Source organism: Manis pentadactyla, chromosome 3 (genome assembly GCF_030020395.1).
Source record: "Manis pentadactyla isolate mManPen7 chromosome 3, mManPen7.hap1, whole genome shotgun sequence".
Classification (NCBI taxonomy): domain Eukaryota; kingdom Metazoa; phylum Chordata; class Mammalia; order Pholidota; family Manidae; genus Manis; species Manis pentadactyla.
The window spans coordinates 178316012-178337266 of record NC_080021.1 but is presented as its reverse complement, the minus strand read 5'-3'; the positions used below and the strand labels follow the sequence as shown (position 1 = coordinate 178337266).

Sequence of the window (21255 nt, the reverse complement as noted above, 5' to 3'; positions counted from 1 at the left end):
ATGCCAACACTATATCCTTGCTCCCCTCTCCCAAACATAAAAAATGTGCATTTATAAGGAAACTGTATTCAGTAGATACCACTCCAATCAGCGGTAAAGTATTTAACACTGTAAATCAAGAATGCAAGTCAAGTCTATTATTATATATTAGGACAATTTTTTAAAGATTTCAGTAACATTTTGGGTTGTTTATAACATTTAGGTCATTCTTTCTTCAAAAGAATCTACTTAAACAGGACAGGAAAAATATGAAGCTTATATCCTTTGATCAGTTTCTTTTTGGGTACAACATACTATACGGAAAAAGGAAAATAGTGTAAATTTTTTAAAGCTATTTATAACTGCATTATTCTGAAACGTGATAGACTGTCAACAATCTAAACGCTATCATCCGAATATTAGTTAAATAAATTACAAAGAAAACAGTGAAATACTAGAGCCACATGCCTTAAGTGAAAAGTAAACATGCCTAGAAATTCGTGTTAATGGGGACAAACAAGGAAGCACGAGACCTATTCCAGCACAGTTGCCTAAAATAAATTTTAAAAAATTTCCCCAGGTGATTATAATGAGATTTTCCTTAAATTCTTTTTGTTACAACGTTGTCATAAAAACCGGAAGACAAATGAAGATTCAGAAACTACACCTTTACTCTACACTGTACTTGTCTATCGACAAAGCTCGAAGCAGTTGTAAGGCTCCACCTTTTGTCCTTTCTAGAGGTACAAAACCAAACAAAAACACAATTAAACAACCGGCCACCTCTCCGGTAAACTCAAGCCTCCACCACGAGGATGCCAAGACGGCGCGGTTCGTCCCGGCACCGCCTCCAGACACGCCTCCCAGCTTCTGCAAAAAGCCGGAAGTGACGCAAAACTGCACCGCCAGCGCGCGGCAGGAGCTGGGTTTAGATCGCTTCAGGGACGGAGGGCTTTCACCGGATGGTTGCAGGGGGGCAGTCATGACGGGGAAGAAGTCCTGCCGGGAGAAGCGACGCAAACGAAGCGGTCAGGAGGCGGCCGCGGCGCTCGCGGCGCCGGACCTGGCACCCGCGCTCGCCAGCAGCGGCAGTGGAAACACGAGCGGCTGCGGCAGCACCAGCGGCTGCGGGAGCGTCACCTGCTGTGGGAACACCGGTTTCAGTGGAAGTGTCTCCGGTGGTGGGAGCGGCAGTAGCTGCTGGGGCGGGAGCGGCGTCGAGCGCTGCGAGCGCCGGAAGCGGAGGAGCACTGACTCATCTTCCAGCGTCTCAGGCTCCTTGCAGCAGGTGCGTGCGCTCTCTTCTCGCTCGTCTCAGGTCTGGTGCGTTTTCCGAAGACGGCGCGGGAGGAGCGCAGTGTGGTCCCGACATAGGACATATGCAGTAGCTCAGTATTAGCGCTGGTCTCCCAAGGTTCCCCCGTTCTTGAGGTTCCTGCTTCTAAGGCCCTGTGATCCCCGCACTCTCATTTTGGGGTTTGCTGATCATCTCTTTCATTTTGGTCTCTCTACTCCTGTGGGCCCCCTCAGGCTCCTTGGACAGTGTACGTCGGGAGCTGTTCTTCAGGGATCTTGCGAGACATGCTTTACTTCTTTCTTAATCTTTACTTTTTAGTAGATTATGATTAACTCCACATTAGAAAATTGAGGCTCAAAAAGGTTAAAGAAGCCTACCACAGTTGTAATTTATCAATAACGCCTAGATTTGAGTCCAGTACCTGATTATAAAAGCCATATTCTTTATGCTACGTTGTTCTGCCAAGGTATTGCCGTTAAAAAAAAATCGTTTCTTATATAATAAAACAAATGTATGAATGCGTACTTAAAATTCATACAACAAAATAAAGGGAAAAGCGTGTAATTCTCTTTTTAAGCTTTCCCATTAATAGACTGATACGCAGCCTCTTCATTAATTCTTGTATATTTAAGTGCCTACACAAGCTTTATTGTGATATTCACCCCCATTGAATTGGATAATACCGCTGCATTTTTGTGATGGGGGTCTTTTTATATGCGATACTTTATTTTTCAGCGGCTGCATGACATTCCATTTTATCTCTATAGGTGAATTATTTAGGTTTCCAATTTTCTTCAGAGATAATATGAATGAAAATGAACACTCTTGTACATATATCTTGTGCAAGAATTACTGTAGGGTAGAGTCTCAGAAGTGAAATTGCTAGCTTAAAATGTACGCATTTAAAAGGCTTTGGTAGGTACCAGCAAATGCTTTCCAAAACAGGTTTTTTGATATATAGTCCACACAATATGTAACAATATCCATTTCTGCAAATACTCTTATCAACTTTTGAAAACGATGTCAGCTTAATGGGTGAAATTACTATTTCATTTATTTTTTTCTGATTAATAGTGCGCTTGAACATTTTTATATTTTAATTTGTCGTTTGATTCCTTGTGTAAATTTCATATACATTTGTGATCTGGCATTTTTCTTTTTGGTTGTTTTCAACTTTTTACTGGTAGGTTCTGTGAATCTCTTTACATAAAGTCGGTTTAAATCCTTTTTGTGAGGTATATTGCATGTTATTCTAAGTTTATCCACGGTGTACTAAAGTTTGTGATTTTTTTGTCAGCACTATTTTTCTTTGCCTTCTAGATTTTGTGTGTGGTTTAGAAAGGTCTTTCCTAGTCCAAGAGTATAAACTATCTATTTTCTTCTAGTATTTTTAAACTTTTCATTTTTAAATTGGGAGTTGTGGAATCAAAGAAGGCCATTTATTTTTATGTATTTTCTTGTATCTTGCCGAGATTATTATTAATTTAAAATAATTAGCTCAGGTAAATTTGTGCTAACAACGAGTTTTACTCTTCTGTACTAATACTTTCTGTTCTTTTGCATTGTCTTAAACTTTTAATATACTGTTAAACAGAAGCAGTGATAATAAGCATTCTTTTTCCATTCCTATTTTTAGTGGGAACATTTCCAATGTTGTTTCAATAACTGTGCTTGCCATAGGTTCTGAAAGATAACTTTAATCAAGTTAAGGAAATTTCCTTCAATACTAGTTCGCTGAGGGTGGTAATGTTTTATCAGATGCTTTTTTGGCAAAATGTTGAGATGATCACTTCGTTTTCCTCTTTAATATTATTATGTAATTTTATTAGTAAATGAACTTATGTTGAACTGTTCTTGCAGTCCTTGGATAGCTCTTACTCGGTTTGGTTTGGTTGTTGTACTCAGCTGCAATTCAGTATTTTTAGTTTTGTGTCTGTGTTCCTAAGTTAAATCAGCCTGTGGTTTTTATTTCTGTAGTTATTCTGTCTGGTTTTGGTATCAAGGTTATGCTAGCCTCATGGATTGAGTTGGGAAGCTTTGCATTTTTTTTGGTGTGTTCCAGAATAGTTTATATCTTTGTCTTGAAGGTTTGTCAGAACTTGACCATTGGACTGTCGCGCGCCCCGTCCTCGCCGGCAAGAACAGCACGCAACAACAGCAGGATTCTTCTGCAGAAAGCTTTAATCTTCAGCTCTTTTGTGATACAATCATCAGGGGAAGGACCCAAAGGGAAAGACTGGGCTAGCTATATAGTTCTCATGCTCCAAGCTGATTGCGCGCTGCTTGTGATGCTTTATTAGCATAGCTGCTACGATACGCCAATTGGTTAGCAGGTGAAGGTCTAATTAGCATGTGGTATGCGGCCAGGAAGTGGCGGGATTATCCAGAAGTAGTCTTTGTTTTACCTACAACTTTTTCTCAAGCTGGGCGCCATTTTTGGGTGCGGCAGGTATGGCTACCAACATCTCCCCCTTTTTTGTTTTGTTGAAACTCAGGGCGGAACTTGTCAGCTGAGGTGGAGATAGAGGCCTGATCTCCAGAAACATTTGATGTCCTATTTTCGGAGAGGGGTTTGTAGACATCCACCCCTATGCAATCAGGCATGTCTCTCAGAGGGGCCCATGACCTCTTGCAGTGCAGTGCCTCGCACCCTCTAGCTGACGGTGGGACCGCCCGGTACAAAGGGCTTGGGCCTGTGCAGTGACCCTCTTGTACCGAGTTTCGTATGAGAAGCTTCGGGTAAGCGAACAGGTACCTTAACCTGGTGCGATGCCACAAAGGCTCAGGGTGCAAGGGCTACCTCAAGCTAAAGCTGAGCTTCTTTATTGAGCATGTTGAGCCATACTTGGGGAGAGGCGCCAATATCTACCGCCATCAAGGCTTGAGCAAGGATCACTTTATCTTGCCTGTGTTGGGCACGGAGCCTGCATAACAACCAGAGTAGGAGCATGAGACCTCCAAGCATGAATACACCCATCCCAGCCATGCCCGCCCACTCTTTAACGTGGGAGAGAGCTCTGTGGAACCAGGAAGAGAGTCCTTCTGCTACGGAAATATCTAGCCGGGTGGAGTTGATGTGGGTTATTTCTTGCCGTAGCTCTTCTAACGTTCCATCAAAGTCTTGGGACCAGTTTCCTGAAAGATACTGGGACAGGCTTCGTGACAGATTAGCTGCTCGCGTAAAGTTTTCATATTGTATGCTAGTAATGCAGAGAGCGCGAAACTTTCGCTCACATCCCAATTGGGCTAACTGCCAGAGCACATCTAGTTGCTCTTCCACTAGATCTACTCGCTGATTGAGGACCATAATTCCTCCTTTCATCTTTCCATCAAGTGAGGATTGGCGGTCCAGAGCAGTGGCTACTGAATCCGCAAGATTATTCAATTCTGCAGCCGCTTTAACAGAGGTGTCCAAGGCTATGGCAGCTGCAGTGGCAGCCACTGCAGCCAGAGATATTAAAGCCACTATGGCGGCAGTGACACCAAAGTCACGTTTCTCACGAAACAAGGTCATGGAATCAGGTGAATCCACTGGGACAGGGACCCAGCGAGGAATGTGGGCCACTAAAGCATTGGAATGGACAGTTATATTCCAGCACTGAGACAAGAAACAGGTGTCATTGGAGCAAGAGTCAAAACTGTTATTGGATAAGATAAATAGAAATGGGGGATACACGCATACCGGAGTAGGTGGATATTGGGCAGGGGCTGGTGCAACTCTTTGACATGAAATATTATAAGTAGTCTTATTCACCTGGTATACAGTTTTGCCATTTAAGGTTGGGCTTGTAGCTTCATAGGTACAGGAACTATCAGACATCCCAATCCCTCCCCCTTGTAGGACAATAAAGGGAGAAAGGTCTGAACATGAACCATTAACTCCACACAGCAGCCATTTATCGAAGGGGTTCCTGCCTACATCTTGTTGGAACTCCCCTCCTTCTGCCACCCTTCTATAAACACTGCCGGAAATTTCCTCCATATCTGGGGACAAGGAAAATTTGTGTCCCTCATCTGCCCAGGTTGTTGCATGTGACTGGCAATCAGTCCAGGGCCATTGCTCTCCCTCATAATCTCCCATACAATGGGGAGCATATTTGGGTTGACGGGGACGGTAAGGGAAGAATATGTTGCTATAATTAATCTGCTTAATAGGAGGTTTCATAAATGTACCATTGATCCAAAGGACCCTTAGACTTACTACTGCATTAGTGTAGGTCTTATTCTCACGAAAGGACTGACTAAATTCACCCGATTTTCTATCACGGCTAAACCACCCGTACATATGCTGTTTAAGGGACAGGCAATTTGAGTGGTTACGAGTGGTGAAGCACAAAGATCCATCGGTTTCAAAGGTTCGGTTTTCTCCTAAAGAAGCTGCTAGGGAATCTAATGGTAAGTAAGGCAGGTTCATGCTAGAGTTAGTAGTAAAAAAGCGTGGAAAAACTGCTGCATTATAGCGAACAGGCATGGGCTTAGGGAAGACTGACAATATTCCCCATCTCAGTACTCCCTGAGTCAGGATTCCCATCGACAAGATCAGGATCCACAGGCACAGAGACGCCATCTCCTTTGTTCAGGACTTTCCTGGTCAGGCGTTCCGGGATCCAGAAGGGGTTTTCTTCGCCCTGGGGGAAAACACATACAGCTCCCCTGGATCTTATTATAATTGGATCCGGGCCTTTCCATTGGTTAAATACATCCTTCCATTTTACCAGTTCTTGTGGGTCTTTTGGCCACTGATTATGGCGGTCCGCCGCTGTATGGCCTTGAGCATCCAGGTTCAAAAAATTGAGAGTGAAGAGTGCTAGGGCTATAGCTGTTTTGGGTGTGGGGGGTATGTCCTCAATTCCCCCTTTTTGTTTAATTAGATAGGATTTGAGAGTGCGGTTCACGCGCTCCACAATCCCTTGACCCTGTGGGTTGTAAGGAAGACCAGTGATATGTTTAATTCCCATGTGATGACAAAATTGAGCAAATTTGGCAGAAGTATAGGCGGGACCATTGTCTGTTTTGAGGATTTGGGGTAACCCCCATGCGCTCCAAGCCTCAAGACAGTGGTGAATGACATGGGAAACTTTCTCTCCAGACAATGGGGAGGCAAATATGACTCCCGAACAAGTATCTACAGATACATGTACATATTTCAGCTTCCCAAAGGAAGAAATATGTGTTACGTCCATTTGCCAAACCTGTAAAGGCTTAATACCTCTAGGATTGATCCCAACATGAGGTGTGGGAAGAAAACTGCAGCAGTGTTGGCAGCTAAGAACAATGTTCCTAGCTTCGGCTCTGGTTATGCTAAACCACTTGCGCAATGTTTCAGCAGTGACATGGAATTGTGAGTGGAATTTTGAAGCTGTGGCGACAGGGTCTAGCAGAGGGAAAGCTATGCTTCTAGTTGCAAGATCTGCTAAGTGGTTGCCTTGGGTCATAGGCCCGGGAAGGCCTGAATGTGCTCTAATGTGAGTCATATATAAAGGAGAGCGTCTAAGGAGTAATTGTGATTGTATTTGTTTGAACAGGGTAGCTACCGAACTTGATGCTTTGATCAGCCCAGCTACTTCTAGGGAATTAACTGCATTAACAACATAACGAGAGTCTGACACAATATTTAAAGGCCCATGAAAGGTTTGTAGTACTTCCAAAACTATATGGCACTCTACTATTTGAGGAGTATTGGGTGTATACCTTTTTGTTACTATATTGCCGTTATGGACATAGGCACCTGTACCTGTCTTGGATCCGTCTGTATAGACTGTGTTTCCATGTGGCAACGGGGTTAAGCTAGTGACTCGAGGGAACACCAGGGGATGATTTCTAGCAAAATTGATGAGGGGATGTTTTGGGAAATGATTATCAAAGGTTCCTGAGAAGCTATAAGCAAGTATTGCCCAATCATCATTCATAGCACATAATATTTGTATCTGCTCCATATTGTAAGGGGTTATGATTGTTGCTGGAGCTTTCCCAAAATATGTAAATGAGTTTTTTACTCCCCTTAGAGCGAGATTGGCTATGGCAGCTGGGTAGTATTCTATCGTTCTAGCCTGAGAGGCTTGGGGATGGATCCAGAGCAGTGGCCCTCGTTGCCACAAGACTGCAGTTGGCAGTCCCGGAGTAGGAAGGATGCATAATTCAAAGGGTTCATTTAATTGTATCCTATTCAATTGTGCTGTCATTAAGGCCTGTTCTACCTTATGGATAGCCTGCACTGCCTCAGGTGTAAGGGAGCGCGGAGATGTTAGTTGTGAGTCTCCTTCTAGGATTTTAAACAGTGGTTTCAAGTCAGTGGTAGGTATCTTTAAAAATGGCCGCAACCAATTAATGTCTCCTAGGAGTTTCTGGAAATCATTCAAAGTTCGCAGCTGATCATGTCTTATCTTAAGCTTTTGGGGGCAAATTACATCTGTATAAATGGTGGCTCCTAGGAATTTGCTAACACTAGATTTTTGAACTTTCTCACTGGCTATATTCAGTCCCCAAGTCTCTAGGGATTTAGTGAGCTTTACATAGGCCTCTTCTACTTCTGCTGATTGTGGGGAGCAGAGAAGGATATCATCCATATAGTGAATAATTTTCAATTTGGGGTAGTTTTCGCGAATTGGTGCTAGCGCTTGCTGAACATACAGTTGACATATGGTGGGGCTATTTGCCATCCCTTGAGGGAGGACTTTCCACTGAAATCTGGCGTCTGGTTGCTCATGGTTAATAGCTGGCAGGGTGAAAGCAAACCTTTCTCTATCTTTGGTGTTTAGGTGTATGGAGAAGAAACAATCTTTGATGTCTATTATGATTACTTTCCATTCTTTGGGTAGAGCAGAGAGAAGTGGCAGTCCTCGCTGGACAGGTCCAAATAGCCTCATTTGAGCATTTACTGCTCTCAAGTCATGAAGCAATCTCCATGATCCTGACCTTTTTCTGATTATAAATATGGGCGTATTCCATGGAGATACAGAGGGTTCTAAATGTCCTAATTGGAGCTGTTCTTGTACTAAATGGTGAGCTGCTTCTAATTTCTCAGAGGATAGGGGCCACTGAGGAACCCATATGGCCTCCTCTGTAAGCCAAGGTATGGGCATGGCGTCTTCAATGGCCCCTAGGAAAAACCCAGGCCATGACGGTCATTTTTTACTTTGGGAAGGATAGGCTCTGTGCGTCCCTGTTGGTGTTTCCCTAGTCCTTTACCAGGAATATATCCCATATCCATCATCATGCCTTGGGCAGGGGTGGAGTATTCATTAATAAGTTTAAGGCCTAGGCCCTGCATAACATCTCTCCCCCACAAATTGACTGGTAGTGGGAGCACATAAGGGGTAACTGTACCTTTTTGCCCTTCAGGCGCCTGCCATCTCAATGGTTTGGCACTAATGGTAGGACTAGACTCATATCCTAAACCTTGTAAAGAGTGTGAGGACTGGGTTACAGGCCATTTGGAGGGCCACCAGTTTGCAGAGATAATACTTTTATCTGCTCCAGTGTCTAGGATTCCTTCAAAACTCTTTTCTTCTATTTTGAGGGTCAATTTTGGTCTGTCTGCTAAATCTAATACTATAAAGGCTGAGTTATAATTAGAGGAACCAAAGCCCTTTTCTCCTCTCTCCGTGGTGGTAGCTGGATAATTGGCATGGAGACTAGGCAACACTAAGAGTTGGGCTATGCGGTCTCCTGGGGATATAGGGTAGATTCCCCTGGGGGCTGAACACATGATTTTTACCTGTCCTTCATAGTCTTGATCAATAACCCCGGGGTGGACTACAAGGCCTTTCAAGGTAGCAGAAGAGCGCCCCAAGAGCAACCCTACTGTTTCTGGTGGTAAGGGGCCTTTAAAGTCTGAGGGGATGGGTTGAACTCCCATCTGTGGAGTTAACACTATTCTGGTGGTGGCACGGATGTCCAATCCCGCGGAACCTGGAGTGGCTCTCCTTGGGGGGCTGTGCTGCTCCTGAAGGACACTGGTGTGCTGGCTGCCCCATATATTTGCGGGCCCTGGTGGCGGGGGCCCCTCTGGGAGTTTTTTGGCGACTCTAAGGGTTTCCCTTCTATGTCTTTAACAGATCGGCATTCCTTAGCCCAATGTCTGCCTTTCTTACATCTCGGGCACACTCCAGGGGTTTTCTGGGCCGTCTGTTCGAAGTTTGGGCCTCTACAGTCTCTCTTCATATGACCTAGTTGTCCACATTGAAAACACTTAACATTCCTATTAAGGGTTTTTGCTTGTCTATGACTCTGCAATATAGCGGCAGCTAGGCCTGCATTGGTGAGGGGCCCTCCTACCTCCCTGCAAGCTTTCAACCAAGCAGTCAATCCTTTCTGCTTCCAGGGGGTAATTGCCTGTCTGCATTCTCTGGTGCACTGTTCAAACACTAGTTGTTGGACAAGGGGCATGGCCTGTTCTTGATCTCCAAACACTCGGCCTGCAGCTTCCATCATGCGAGCGACGAAGTCTGAGAATGGCTCGCTTGGTCCCTGAATTATTTTTGTTAAATTACCTGACACTTGTCCTTTATTAGTGAGGGCCTTCCATGCCTTAGTAGCACACGCATTTATCTGTGTGTACAATGGTACAGGAAAAGCGATCTGGTTGGCTACCCACTGTCCCTGGCCTGTCAACATATCATAGGACCAATGACACGCGGGTTCCCCCGCAGCAGCGTTATCACGCGCCTGGGTCATGCTTATATCATGCCATAGTGCCTTCCACTCTATATACTGTCCCATGCTAGAAAGACAAGCTTTTGCTACATATTGCCAGTCTGAGGGTGTCATAGCTGATTCCGCCAGCCTTTCAATCTGCGCTAGGGTGTAATTAGCACTGACTCCATAGGTCCGAACAGCCTCTGTGAGGTCTTTAACCTCTTTATGAGTAAGGGGTTGATGGGCACGTGCTCCATTGTCTTCGATTACGGGGAACATCCGTCTAATTGCCCTTAAATCCTCTGGAGCACAGAAGGAATGTGCGCCGTTCGCATAGGGCGGCGGGGCTAAGGGCGATGAGGAGCGTCTCACTTTCATTTTCCCTTTAGTTTGCGTCTCCGTTTTGCTGGCATCTGTACTTTTGCACTTAGCAGTTCTAGAGACTCTGGTCTCTTCCTCCTCTTCCGAGGACATTAATTCATCTTCTGATTCCCTATTGGAAAGTTGGAGTTCCCTCAACTCTTTCCAGGGGTATTTGCTATTTTCTCCGAGGCGGTCATCACCTGCTTCTCGGGGCTCTTTCGCTTTTGCCCTGGACGGGCTCTCTCCCTCACTCTGGGGCTTTTTAACTTTCGTTTTAGCGGCCCCTTTTCGGCCGCGAGCTAGCTCTGTCTCCCGTTCCGTTTCTGACATACTTTCTTGGATGTCTGACAAGGCTCTCTGACCTGCTTTTATCACCTTTTCACACTTTTCATCCTGCAGGCAAGCTCTAATCAGTTTCCATAGTGGTCTAGTGCCTCCTCTCAAGTGTCCCTCTTCTTCCTCTCTATCAAGATCTTTTCCTAACTTGTCCCAGCTCGGGATGGAGAGGGACCCTGAACAGATAAACCAGGGGGCAACACGGTCTATTTCTTTTACAAATGATCCTAAAACTTTGGTGGAGACCTTCAAATTTCGCTCTTTGAGAACTGCCTGTAATGCTGAGACTAACGATGGTGCGTTTCCCATGGTGCCTCTTTATTTACAGAGAACCATCAGCCACCACCCTTAAAAGCGCGTCTCTCGGAACTTACCTCTCCGGGCTATCTCTGCAGTTCTGAATCTTGTCCAGATGTCTGAAGGGTCCTCCCGGTGCCGGTGATGTTCTGGTTCCCGGGTTTCGGCACCACTTGTCGCGCGCCCCGTCCTCGCCGGCAAGAACAGCACGCAACAACAGCAGGATTCTTCTGCAGAAAGCTTTAATCTTCAGCTCTTTTGTGATACAATCATCAGGGGAAGGACCCAAAGGGAAAGACTGGGCTAGCTATATAGTTCTCATGCTCCAAGCTGATTGCGCGCTGCTTGTGATGCTTTATTAGCATAGCTGCTACGATACGCCAATTGGTTAGCAGGTGAAGGTCTAATTAGCATGTGGTATGCGGCCAGGAAGTGGCGGGATTATCCAGAAGTAGTCTTTGTTTTACCTACAACTTTTTCTCAAGCTGGGCGCCATTTTTGGGTGCGGCAGGTATGGCTACCAACATCGGACCATACAGCTGTCTGGATCTGTTACATTTTTTTACTGGTATTTAAAAATTTTTTATTCAGTTTCTTTTAAAATTCATTGATGGTTAGACATCTATTCAGTTTTTCCATCATTTCTAGATTCAACTTTGGATATCACCATTCTTATTTTAAATAGTTTCCATATGTATAGCACTCTTTATTATGATGGGGAGACCAATAATGCTAAGTGTCAAACATTTGCATAAAGAACTAAACCTTATTTCTAATGAGAAGTGTATTTATGAAGGAAAAATAGAAGTTATTACATATCAGGCATTTAGATAACATCTCAGAATTCAAAGAGTGCCATAATATCCATTGTGTATTTAGTTTCCTGTTAGTGTTTTTGCCAACAACTTTATCATATGCCATACAATTCACCCATTTCAAATATACAGTTCACTGGTTTTCAGTATATTCACAGAGCTGTGCAACTATCACTATAATCAATTTTAAAATATTTGCATAACCCCTAAAAGAAACCCTCTGTGTACCTTTTACCTGTCAACCCTAATACCCCCACGCTGTTCCATCCCTAGGCAACCATTAATCTTTCTGTCTCCATTGATTTATAGATTTCCCTGTTCCAGACATTTTATATGAATGGAAACATACAATATGTGGTCTTTTGTAACTGGCTTCTTTTGCTTAACATAATACGTTTTCAGAGTGCATCTGTGGTGTAATACATGTCAGAACTTCATTCTTTTTTATGGCTGAGTAATACTTCATTATATGGCTATACCACATTTGTTTTTTCCATTTATCATTTGTTGGATATTTGGATTGTTTCTACCTTTGGCTATTATGAATAACGCTGCCGTGTATATCTGTGTGCAAGTTTTTGTGCAAATGTATGGTTACATTTCTCTTGGTTATATATCTAGGAATGGAATTGCTGCATCATATAATAGCTTTCTGAGGAACTGCCAAACTGTTTTCTAGAGCAGCTATACCATTTTATATTCCTACTATCATATGAGAGTTCCAGTTTCTCTATATCCTTGCTAACACTTGAATTATTTTGCAAGTCATGAGAATAAGAGCTTACTTTCTTTAGTATCTCAGTCTAATTATCATAGTATTCTTTAAAGTTGGCCTGTTTTTATGTGGCCTTTTAAAACAATTCCATTAGAAAACCTAACAGATTTGCCTGAACTATATAGTTAGAGAAGATTTTCCTGAGGAAATGACTTTGGAATTGATAATGTGCATTTGTTAATCTTGGGAATATAGTAGCGTAGGGGAACTGGGGAGGAAAGACCGTCCTAGAAAGAAGAATGAGTATGTACAAAAGCCCTGCCTATATGAGGTGAAGAGAGAACAGGTTATATTTGAGTGTATTCAGAGAAGGTCCTCATGTTTGGAGCAGCAACGATGAGTATGAAGGGCCAGATAGCCTGTATTACCCTAAGAGCAGTGGGAAGTCATTTAAAGATTATAAACAGGGAGAATGAATGTACGTACATTTTATAAGACCCATTCTGGTAACAGTTTACAAAACAGATTGGAGAGACCTCAGATTGCATGTCGGGAGCTTGGTTAAGTGGTTATTGAAGTAATCTAGGGAAAAGTTGTTGGTACCTTAGACCACGATATGGTAATAGATTTGGGTGATAGGAAGTACAATTGACAAAAATGTCTTAAATAACTTGACTACTTTGAATATGATTTAATTATAACATTTTCGAAAATAGACAGTAATACTTTTTTAATTTATTTATATTTTGTTGTCATTAATCTACAGTTACATGAAGAACATTATGTTTACTAGGGTCCCCCCTTCACCAAGTCCCCCCCACAAACCCCATTACAGTACTGTCCATCAGTGTAGTAAGATGCTGTAGAATCACTACTTGTCTTCTCTGTGTTGCACTGCCCTCTCCTTGCCCCCCCAACATTATACATGCTAATCGTAATACCCCCTTTGGGTAGTTGATTTTATTTTTTGCCTTTAGTTAGTATTTGGTTGGTCTGCTTTCTTTGCTGTGATTTTATTTTTCTCTGGTGACATCTATTTAGTCTTAGGAGTGCTCCCGTCTAGAGAAGTCCCTCTAAAATACCCTGTAGAGGTGGTTTGTGGGAGGCAAATTCCCTCAACTTTTGCTTGTCTGGGAATTGTTTGATCCCTACTTCATATTTAAATGATAATCGTGCTGGATACAGTATTCTTGGTTCAAGGCCCTTCTCTTTCATTGCATTAAATATATCATGCCATTCTCTTCTGGCCTCTAAGGTTTCTGTTGAGAAGTCTGATGATAGCCTGATGGGTTTTCCTTTGTAGGTGACCTTTTTCCTCTCTCTAGCTGCCTTTAAAACTCTGTCCTTGTCCTTGATCTTTGTCATTTTAATTATTATATGCCTTGGTGTTGTCCTCCTTGGGTCCCTTCTGTTGGGGGTTCTGTGAACCGTGGTCTGATCGATTATTTCCTTCCCCAGTTTGGGGAAGTTTTCAGCAATTATTTCTTCAAAGACACTTTCTATCCCTTTTTCTCTGTCTTCTTCTGGTACCCCTATAATGTGGATATTGTTCCTTTTGAATTGGTCACACGGTTCTCTTAATATCGTTTCATTCCTGGAGATCCTTTTATCTCTCTCTGCATTAGCTTCTATGCGTTCCTGTTCTCTGGTTTCTATTCCATCAATGGCCTCTTGCATCTTATCCATTCTGCTTATAAATCTTTCCAGAGATTGTTTCATTTCTGTAATGTCCTTCCGGATATCATCCCTTAGCTCTTGCATATTTCTCTGCAGCTCCATCAGCATGGTTATGAGCTTTATTTTTAATTCTTTTTCAGGGAGATTGGTTAGGTCTATCTCCTTCTCAGGGTTTGCCTCTGTGATCTTGGTCTGTATCAAATTCTTCTGCCTTTTCATGGCGATAGAGGTATTTGTGGGGAGCTGGCGCGTGTGTTGGCTAAGAGAAAGTCCCTTCTTGTTGGTTTGTGGCCCTCCTCTCCTGGGAGAACAGTGACCCCTAGCGGCTTGTGCTGGGTAGCTGCGTGCAGGCGGGGTTTTTAATTCTTGCCCGGCTGCTGTGGAGGTCTGTGGTTGCTGTGGGCATAGCCAGCCTCAGGCTGCTTTTCCAATATGGCAGAGCTGCGTAGGAGGGGTTAACGGAGGGAGGCTGTTTATCGCTGTGAGGGGCCTCCGAGCTGCAGTGCCGGCCAGGGAGTTAGGGCGCCCCGAGTTCCCTGTGGTTCCCAGCTTCTGGGATAAGTGTCCTGGGATGCTTCCGTCCAGCTGTGGGGTCCCTGTCCCTTTAAGACTTTCAAAAAGCACTCGCTTTTCTTAGTCCTGGGTGTGCCGGCTGCGGGTACCTGCTCACAGGTCTTACTGTCCTGTTTCCCTAGTATCCAGCACCTCACACACTGTGTGTCTCTGTGGATGGCTAGGGCTGGGTGTTTAGCAGTCCTGGGCTCCCTCTCCCTCCCCTCTGACTCCTCTCCTCCCGCCGGGAGCTGGGGTGAGGGGCGCTCAGGTCCCGCTGGGCCGGGGCTTGTATCTTACCCCCTTCGTGAGGCGCTGGGTTCTCACAGGTGTGGATGTGGTCTGGTTGTTGTCCTGTGTCTTCTGGTCTCTCTTTTAGGAATAGATGTATTCGTTGTATTTTCAAAAATATATATGGTTTTGGGAGGAGATTTCTGCTGCTCTACTCACGCCGCCATCTTGGTTCTCCTCTCAGCAGTAATACTTTAGAATATTTGTGATCTGTAACATTTTTGCTGCTATCCTGTTTTTTATATGAATTTAAGAGGAATGACAATATATACATAAAATTTTTAGGTGAATGACCTACTGGTAGAATATCCTAATTCTTCAGAAGTTTGAAATTGTAGGAAATCATACTGAATATATTTTCATTTGTATGTTCTAAGATTCTATCTCTTCACTTTATATCACCTTAGTGAACTTACTACAATGTGGAGAGTAAGATCAAAGAATACTAAACAATTAACTGTTCTTTCCTATGGCTTTAGGTAAGTATGCAAAGAATTTGGAAATGTTAAATGAAGAATTTATTAAATGAAAATGTCTGATGTTACATGCATATTTCCATTATTTAATGGTTCTTTGTCTATTTTAATTTTAGGAAACCAAATATCTTTTGCCAACTTTGGATAAAGAATTATTCTTGGCAGAGCACAGTGACCTTGAGGAAGGTGGACTGGACCTGACCGTATCATTAAAACCAGTTAGTTTCTATATATCAGACAAAAAAGAAATGCTTCAGCAGTGTTTCTGTATAATAGGAGAGAAGAAGTTGCAAAAGATGCTTCCTGATGTGTTAAAGGTATTTCATTACATTAGTTATGAGATTATACACCTATATAGAAATATACAAATACTTTTTGTAGCAATGATTTTACTTAATGCAGTATATAATTGGATGTTTTCAACTAAAACAAGCTACTTCAAAACGATACAAAAGAAGGGATTTTGAAGAACCATAAATGGCCTTATATATTTAAAAATTCCCCAAGAAAAAGTGGGGAAATTTATTGACCTTTGGAAATAATTCTATTAAATGCAGGCAATTTTAATAACTAAATTAGATAAATAATCATTCTTTATATTGCTCTAAGAAGTAATATATTGTTGTATAACGATAACAACAATGGTTTTTGGTAATAACTTATATTCATTAAATTCATGATTTAGTTCTGAAAATTATTTAAGGAAATATCTGGTATTCAGATTTTACTGTTGTGGAAATGGCTTGGACAAGGTTAAACCCAAGATCATAAATTAAGATGTATAGAGCCAGGATTTGAATATTTAAATCTTTAGAGAAATTGTCTAACATTAATAGACTTCTGTTAAGAATATCTGGGCACCCTAAATTACTCTTTAGTCTGTTCTTTCATAATAAACATGACTTTATATACTCCCATGAAATCTCTATAAATTATGTTAAATGCAGCTTTTTATTTCATCCCATGAAAAGATTTATGTGACTTTTAATTTGTTTTATTGTAAGATTTGCTAATAAGACTTTTAAAAATGATAGATGTTTTCTAGTTAACATTGGTACTATCTTACATAAACACATTTTTAAAATGCTATTTTCTCTAGAACTGTTCACTAGAAGAAATAAAAAAACTATGCCAGGAACAGTTAGAGCTCCTGTCTGAAAAAAAAATCTTGAAGATTCTTGAGGGTAAGAATACACATTCTTGCATTTTGGTAATTTATTAGTTAATACTATATTCAGCATAAATATTCTTTTATGAGAAGAATTCCAGAGGTATTCTTTTCTTACTTGAATATTAGTTTAATTTCATTACTGGGTAATCAGTGGGTATTTTTACTTTTATTTGTACTGGGAAATACAGTTTACATATCAGAATAGAATTTCAAGAACAGACTTTTTGGTGTATGTGTGGCTTTTCCAAGCAAGTGTATAGGTAAGAGCATAAGGTATACAGTAATAAAATGAAATAAAAAATGGTTAATCAAAATGCTTTAGAAAATTGAGAAGGCAAGCCTTCTTTTAAAATAATTTTTCATTTTCTGCCTTATATTTGTTCTGCTTTTAATTGCTTGTTATATGCTGTTTCTGCTCTAATAAGGCCTGGATGTAGAGTTAGAATTTCTTGCATTTTGCCACCATTTATTTGCTTGAAGTATGACTCTTCTTTGTGATACTATTACTTGCAGAATTTTGAACTTTAAAGCTTTTTTTTTAACCTTTTGGAACCTTGCAAAGATTTTAGCATTGGCATCACAAGAACAAATAATTGGAGACTTTCAATTTCCAGAGATATCTTTTTTAAAGGTAAAATGGTTTAATGGAATTTGTAACTGTGATAATAGGTGTATATGTAGTGAATAGTTTGTAAGTATATATATATATATATATATATATATATATATATATATATATATATATACACACACAGTCTTGACTGTGTATTTTTATGTAATAAAGGGAAGGTAATAAATACCTCTCATGAGGCATTGAAAAGATTACTTTTAAATAAAAGAAATTTAAAATGTCATCCTTCAACAACTATAAAGTTCTTCTATCTGCATCACTTTTATAGGTAACATTTTGTGCAGTGATTAGATCATTCTGACGTTTTAAGCATCACCCTCAATAGTTTATTTCATTTATCAGGTGACAATGGTATGGACTCTGATATGGAAGAGGAGGCAGATGATGGCTCTAAGATGGGATCTGATTTAGTCAATCAGTAAGTTAAAAACTTTCATTTTCTTTTTTTTTTTTTTCTTTTTTTTATCACTAAAATCCTTTATTATAAGTCCTATGAGGGACATAGATCAAATTCTTGGGTAGAACATAGAAATGGTTGAGCTTTATTATTTTAATAACCGTCTTTTGTAAATATCACACTCTTTTGGCTCCATCAGATCAAGATTTTAAAGGTTTAATCAGGAAGATTCATTGTTTTCCCAGGGTAGCATTGCTAATTAGTGGTAGAACTGGATTTGAAATCAAGTGTATATGGTTCAGGGCTTTCTGTTGGACCATGCTGCTTTGGGTTGCAACCTAAATATTGAGGTAGTTTTAGCACACTCACAATTGGATTCTGCATTGTGGTACGTACCTCAGGAGGACAACACAGATTTTGCAGAAAAGCAGTATTGAATTTTCCTTTCTTGGTTTTGTAATTCGCAGACAGAAACTTTGTTTCCTGTTTCAGAGAGCCTGAAGTAACTCATTGCTTTTTTTTTTTATTAAGGTATGATTGATATACACTCTTATGAAGGTTTCACATGAAAAAACAATGTGATTACTATATTTACCCATATTATCAAGTCCCCAACCGTACCCTAATGCAGTCACTGTCCATCAGTTAACTCATTGCTTTTTAAACTAAAACAACCAAGTATAAAATAACGTGATGTGTTTTTAATTTTACTTTATGTCAATTGGCAAATTGAGCCATGTGTTAAATAAGATATTTCCAATGATACAAATGAAGCTCTGTTCTTGCTTTGATTGCTTTAACTTTGTAAAACTCTACTTTCTCTTTACATCCTGGTTAAGTACCCATAGGGCCTTTTCAGAAGACTAAACAAATGCAGGCAGTCATTGTTTTCTTCCATCACCAAAGAAGGACTGTAAAATTTCATGATTTAATTTTAAGACAGCTCATATTTACCATCATCTTGATATTTCTATCCTTTACTTTTCCCAAGGACTATTTTAACATGCCCATTGCTCTCAGAAAAGAAGAGTTTGCTTTTGGTAGGCTGCCTTAAGGAAGCTAAAGATATTTCATCATAACTATGACTACAAAAAGCTATCCCTTTCCTGGATCTAAATAAGGGGGCCAATGTTTAAAGTTCTCACTTTAGGGGAAATTGCATCAAATGCTTGGAAAAATGAAACATTTTCTTTCCCCTAACTCTTTTTTTTTGAGAGGGCATATCTTTTATTTATTGATCAAATGGTTGTTAACAACAATAAAATTCTGTATAGGGGACTCAATGCATAATCATTAATCAACCCCAAGCCTAATTCTCAACAGTCTCCAATCTTCTGAAGTATAAGGAACAAGTTCTTACATGGTGAACAAATTCTTACATAGTGAATAAGTTCTTACATGGTGAACAGTACAAGGGCAGTCATCACAGAAACTTTCGGTTTTGATCACGCATTATGAACTATAAACAATCAGGTCAAATATGAATATTCGTTTGATTTTTATACTTGATTTATATGTGGATCCCACATTTCTCCCTTTATTATTATTATTACTGTTTTTAATAAAATGCTGAAGTGGTAGGTAGATGTAAGATAAAGGTAGAAAACTTAGTTTAGTGTTGTAAGAGAGCAAATATAGATGATCAGGTGTGTGCCTGTAGACTATGTGTTAATCCAAGCTAGACAAGGGCAATAAAACATCCACGGATGCAGAAGATTTCTCTCAAAACAGAGGGGGAGAGGTTCTAAGCCTCACCTCTGTTGATCCCCAATTTCTCACCTGATGGCCCCCCTGCGACTGTGCCTGTCTTAGGTTGTTCCTCCCTTGAGGAATCTTACCCGTCTCTGGCTAACCAGTCATCTTCCGGGGCCATACAGGGAAATGTAAAGTTGGTAAGTGAGAGAGAAGCCTTATTGTTTGAAAAGGTTAGCTTTTTACTTCTTTGCATATTTATGCCCTGTGGCTTCTCTGCCCAGCGTTTGTCTTGAGGTGTCTTTAGCACTTGGAGGAGTTACGATACTCAGTGAATTCGATATGAGGCATGAATTTTATTTAAGGGTTGTAATTAGGAAGGAAGAAGAAAAGCTATAGAGGTAGCAGATGGAGGAAAGCATGGGAAGACTGATTATTTCTTTGACATATCTTCTTGTAGAGTAACTTAAACATGTATAGGTTTTAAACTACTAATTAAATTGTGCACACACATTAACATAATAGGAATACAGTTACATAACCAAAGCAGATCTATAACTACCCAGCCATCTCCACTGAAGCCAAGAAAACCAGTTAGGCACCCTAGGCATTTCTGAAAATTTGTCTATGATATAATGGATATTGTCCAACTGTACTTGAACAGTCTGAGAGAAATCAGACAAATTAAAACGACCCATTCCTGGGAACTGGTCACATCCCATATGTTCTTTTAACAGTAGATAGTCTGTAGTTGTAAGATTTTGGAGCACTACAACTTGCACTTCTCCTAATTCTTGGTTGAGTTCCAACAGTATAGATCCAGTCAAATTTGTTGTTTTACTGTATGCACAGGCCAGCTTAGATATATCCTTCTTCAGTCCAATGGCAAGTCCAGGAACCAGTGGGATGAATACAGCTACAACTGCAGCATCGCCTGGATCTTTGTTGAGGTTTTTTGATGATCATCTTCTGGTATGACTCTTCCAGAGAGTGCTGATGTTGGAAGTTTTTCTTCATATCGTATCTTAGTTCATTTTCTGGGTAGCCAAATTAGGCTTTGATCCTCTGTATAAACACAAACAGACCCTTTGCCCACACTTTGATCTGCCCTTTATACCATTGTGTAGAACTCATTGTAGGTCACCACACAGGAACTGCTTTTTTTTTTTTTTTTAAGAGAGAGGAATATTATCAGAAAAGTGTACTTCCATAGCTGATCATCTGACACCCTTTAAGTGATAAAAATTAAGGATATTTAAAGCATGCATTAATCGTTGATTTACAGTTAGTTTTATCCTATCATGGAGTAATCCCCCTTTTCTTTCTTTTTTTTTATCTTTAATCTACACTTACATTAAGAATATTATGTTTACTAGGCTCTCCCCTATACCGGGTCCCCGCTATAAGCCCCTTTACAGTCACTGTCCATCAGCATAGCTAAATGTTATAGAATCACTACTTGTCTTCTCTGTGTTGTACAGCCCTCCCCTTTCTCCCACCCCCCCTATGCATGCTGATCTTAATACCCCCCTTCTCACTACCCCCCCTTCTCCCTCCCTACCCACCCATCCTCCCCAGTCCCTTTCCCTTTGGTACCTGTTAGTCCATTCTTGGGTTCTGTTATTACGCTGCTGTTTTGTTCCTTCAGTTTTTCCTTTGTTCTTATACTCCACAGATGAGTGAAATCAGTTGGTATTTCTCTTTCTCCACTTGGCTTATTTCACTGAGCATAATACCCTCCAGCTCCATCCATGTTGCTGCAAATGGTAGGATTTGCCCTCTTATGGCTGAGTAGTATTGTGTATATGTACCACATCTTCTTTATCCATTCATTTACTAATAGACACTTAGGTTGCTTCCATTTCTTGGCAATTGTAAATAGTGCTGCGATAAACATAGGGGCGCATCTGTCTTTTTCAAACTGGGCTG

General features: G+C 41.0%; 1 protein-coding gene across 1 annotated transcript in view; it reads left to right on the top strand.

The window, feature by feature from the left end:
- Positions 1-610: 610 nt before the first annotated feature.
- The window catches only part of CAAP1 (caspase activity and apoptosis inhibitor 1), an 80525-nt gene continuing 59880 nt past the window's right edge, over positions 611-21255 (top strand). The window contains exons 1-4 of the mRNA XM_036898070.2: positions 611-1267; positions 15552-15752; positions 16535-16619; positions 17580-17655. Coding sequence (XP_036753965.2) covers positions 626-1267; positions 15552-15752; positions 16535-16619; positions 17580-17655 — 1004 coding nt within the window. The 5' untranslated portion in view covers positions 611-625. The remainder of the gene's footprint in view (positions 1268-15551; positions 15753-16534; positions 16620-17579; positions 17656-21255) is intronic.